General features: G+C 36.8%; 1 protein-coding gene across 1 annotated transcript; it reads left to right on the top strand.

The window, feature by feature from the left end:
* The first annotated feature begins 247 nt into the window (after nucleotides 1-247).
* On the top strand, nucleotides 248-1286 carry LOC138905360 (uncharacterized mitochondrial protein AtMg00810-like). The gene is made up of 4 exons (XM_070193873.1): nucleotides 248-509; nucleotides 666-803; nucleotides 980-1088; nucleotides 1196-1286. Exons 1-4 carry the CDS (start codon nucleotides 248-250, stop codon nucleotides 1284-1286), a joined length of 600 nt encoding a protein of 199 aa, XP_070049974.1.
* Nucleotides 1287-3502: the final 2216 nt, after the last annotated feature.

The raw sequence follows: 3502 nt of genomic DNA, 5'->3' as shown, positions 1-3502 counted from the left end.
TAAGTTAACAAAAGCTGTATACGGACTCAAGCAATCTCCCTGAGCCTGGTACGAAAGATTAAGCTCCTTCCTTCTAAATCAAGGCTTCAAACGAGGTAATATCGATACAACTCTATTTATTAAGCACTCAAATTCAGGTAATCTTATTACTCAAATTTATGTTGATGATATTATTTTTGGAGGTCCTAACTCTGTTTTATGCGAAGAATTTGCTCATTCTATGAGAGGAGAATTCGAAATAAGCATGATGGAAGAGCTAACTTACTTTCTTGGACTACAAATCAATCAGTCTCTCAAAGGGATCTTTATCAGTCAAACCAAGTACATCAAAGAACTTATAAAAAAGTTTGGCATGGAGAATGCTAAGCCTATTGGGACTCCAATGAGTCCAACAACTATGCTTAATGAAGATAACCATGGAAAATGTGTTGATGAAACTATGTACAGAGGAATGATTGGATCCTTATTATATCTCACTGCTAGTCGACCAGATATAATGTTTAGTGTGTGTAAATGTGCAAGGCTTTAGTCGGCTCCAAAGGAATCTCATCTTACTGATGTTAAACGCATTATAAGATATCTTATTGGGACCTCTGAATTAGGATTATGGTATGCTCACTCTAAAAATTTTGTCTTGAAAGGTTTTTCAGATGCAAAATTTGCAGGTGATAAGATCGATAGGAAAAGTACTAGCGGCACATGCCAACTGTTGGGAAATGCACTAGTTTCCTGGCACAGCAAGAAACAAAATTGTGTTGCCTTATCAATAACTGAAGCAAAATATTTAGCTATTGAAAGTTGCTGTACACAAGTTCTTTGGATCATGCATCAACTTATCGACTATGATTTATCTCTTACCGCGACTTTCATATTCTGTGAAATATTAGTGCTATTTGTTTGGCAAAAAATTATGTGCATCACTCCAGAGCAAAGTATATAGAAATCAAGTATCATTTTATTCGTGATCATGTTGCTAAAGGTGATATTGCATTAGAATTCATTAGTACTAAATCTCAATTTGCTGATATTTTTACAAAACCTCTTTTAGAAGAAAGATTTTGTCTACTGCAGAAAAAGATTGACATCATGTATGTTTTATAAAACAAATCTGTTATATACGATTAAAACACTTTACTTTTCTCTTATAAGTGTTAATTTTACTTTGATATAAGTGTAATTATTACACCTTTATCAGTACCGCTGAAATATCTCCTCAGAAGAGTCACTCCCTTCTGAATCCGTCCTCTCTTTCAACCAATGCAACTCTTCATCCCTCCAAAGTCTAGATAAGAATCCTCCTACTCCCTCTCACTCTTCATCCTCTCCAAAGAAACCCTCACCATGGTAAAAAAAAAAAACCTCTCATCTTCCACTACGACCAGACAAAGAAGAAGGTTTCGGAAAACCCTCAACCCCGAAGAAACTGTAGATTTGGAATCATCCATCGACTTAGACTCTCTCAAAACCGACAATGAAAGCAGTAAATCTTCTGAGGACCTTCCCATTAGCCAGAAAAAGGCAAGAAAGAGGCCCATGGAGCAAACCCCCAAAAAATCTACATGCAAGAAAGGGAAGGTGGAGAGTACTGAATTTGGGCCAGAGGACAAATTAATCTTCTATGCACCAAATGAGAAATCGAGGTTTGAGTCTTATAAGTCGAAATCTATGGCTTATAGACGCACTGTAAGTCTCTCTCTTATGAAAAATCTGCACTGTGATGTGATTGCTATTTTCGATTTTCAACGTCTTTCCTCTCTATTCGATACTATTGAGAGCTTCGTATATGAAGAGCCTATTAGAATGTTCTATGCAATTTTGTTTGTGAATGATAAAGATGACTTATAATCCATGGTTTTAGGCACTCGAATTGTTCTCGACTCTTATCAATTTGAGAAGTGTTTTTCTGCTAAGTTTAATGGGTATGAGTTTTTTGTGCAAAGTTCTTGGCCAAAAGACTTTGAAGTTTCCTTAGAAGAAGCAAAAGCCTTCCTGTCTGATAATCCTCCCGATATTGGTCCCAAAAATCTAAAGTTTGAACACCGGGTTTTGGCCCACATGATAGCCACCACTCTACTTCCTAGAACTGGGTCCCTTAGCACCTTATCCACCAGAGATATCTTTGTTCTTTACTGTCTCTTGAACAATAAAAGACTCAACTGGTTTGTATGGATTCATCAATACATGCTTGAGAGTATTAGGGATATATCCTCTTCTACTGCTTGTCTACCCTATGGCCTACTTATTTCACATATTCTTGGAGTTATGAAGGTTGACTTGACAAGTTTCACACCCAAGCACATTACTAGTACCTATGATAAGACAATCTTCTCTATGATGGGTTACACTTTAAGTGATGATGGATGGGTTAAGCACACCAAAGTTGAGAGTGTCCCAGTATAGATGGAAGCTCCCACTGAACCACCAGAGTCTAAGTCAACTGCCTCTCAAAAGTTTCACCAGATTCAACAATATCTAGATGGTGTAAGACTCATGCGTGTTGAGATGAAAGAGCAGGTTAACAAAATTAGAGAAGTCACCAAGGAAACAGGTACAGATATGGCCGAGCTTAAGATGGATATGGCAGCCACACGGGGACAAGGAACCAGGGCATTAAACTCCATGTCAGAAAAAATAGGCAAGCTCGTCAAAGGTGTTGAAATCTCCTATGAATCCTTCTGCACCAAAGTGATCAATACTCTCAAATACTTCCTAAGGAGAAATTAAGGCGTGTTTGCGTGTGTTAAAAATAATCTTTTGTGCTTGCTTTTGTTTGAAAGACTTATTTTTGCAACTGTATGTATGAACCATCACTCTATGTCTCTGCTGAAGGTATTACTTATGCTTCCCTAACTAGTATGCATATTATCTGTATATTATTTTCCTATCTAGTGTGCATATTATCTGAATGCATATTGACATCTAGTGTGCATATTATCTGAATGCATATTGTTATATATATTGGGCTTGTACCTTCTTTTTTTGATTGATGTCAAAGGGGGAGAACATGTATGGAGAAGTAAATCAACAACTCAGGGGGAGAACATTTATGGAGAAATAAATCAACAACTCAGGGGGAGCAGTAATGAGTACAACAACTCTAAGGGAAGTATACTTTATTTACTCTCTCTTTATTGTCATCATCAAAAAGGGGGAGATTGTTATATCTAAGTTCTAATGATAACAAGTGTACAAAACTAATACCTATTTACTTTTGACTATAGAGATCAAGGCATCAACTGAAGGAGCTGATGCAAGCTATCAAAAAGGAAGCAAAAACTCAAATCAAACAAATATCAAGAATAAAGGACAAAAGAAATGGGAGACAAGTTGGGTGGGAAACACATCATAATGGGAGACAATTGGAAGTGGTGCTTCTTATCATCAAGCACTCTTAATTAATTCACCCCACCAAATAAAGACCATTTGACATGCCCTCATCATTTCAAGAAAGTATGAAGCATCTCGGCATAGAACAGAGTACTCCATGGTTTAAAAAATTCCA

Source organism: Nicotiana tomentosiformis, chromosome 1 (assembly GCF_000390325.3).
Source record: "Nicotiana tomentosiformis chromosome 1, ASM39032v3, whole genome shotgun sequence".
NCBI lineage: Eukaryota > Viridiplantae > Streptophyta > Magnoliopsida > Solanales > Solanaceae > Nicotiana > Nicotiana tomentosiformis.
This window is presented reverse-complemented; position numbering and strand designations above follow the sequence as displayed.

Excerpts from the sequence above, each read along its gene's own strand:
- LOC138905360 (XM_070193873.1), top strand. The coding sequence starts at position 248 with ATGGAAGAGCTAACTTACTTTCTTGGACTACAAATCAATCAGTCTCTC. Across the intron at positions 804-979 it reads TTTAGCTATTGAAAGTTGCT|GTGATATTGCATTAGAATTC; the intron begins GTACACAAGTTC and ends ATGTTGCTAAAG. Across the intron at positions 1,089-1,195 it reads CAGAAAAAGATTGACATCAT|TACCGCTGAAATATCTCCTC; the intron begins GTATGTTTTATA and ends CACCTTTATCAG.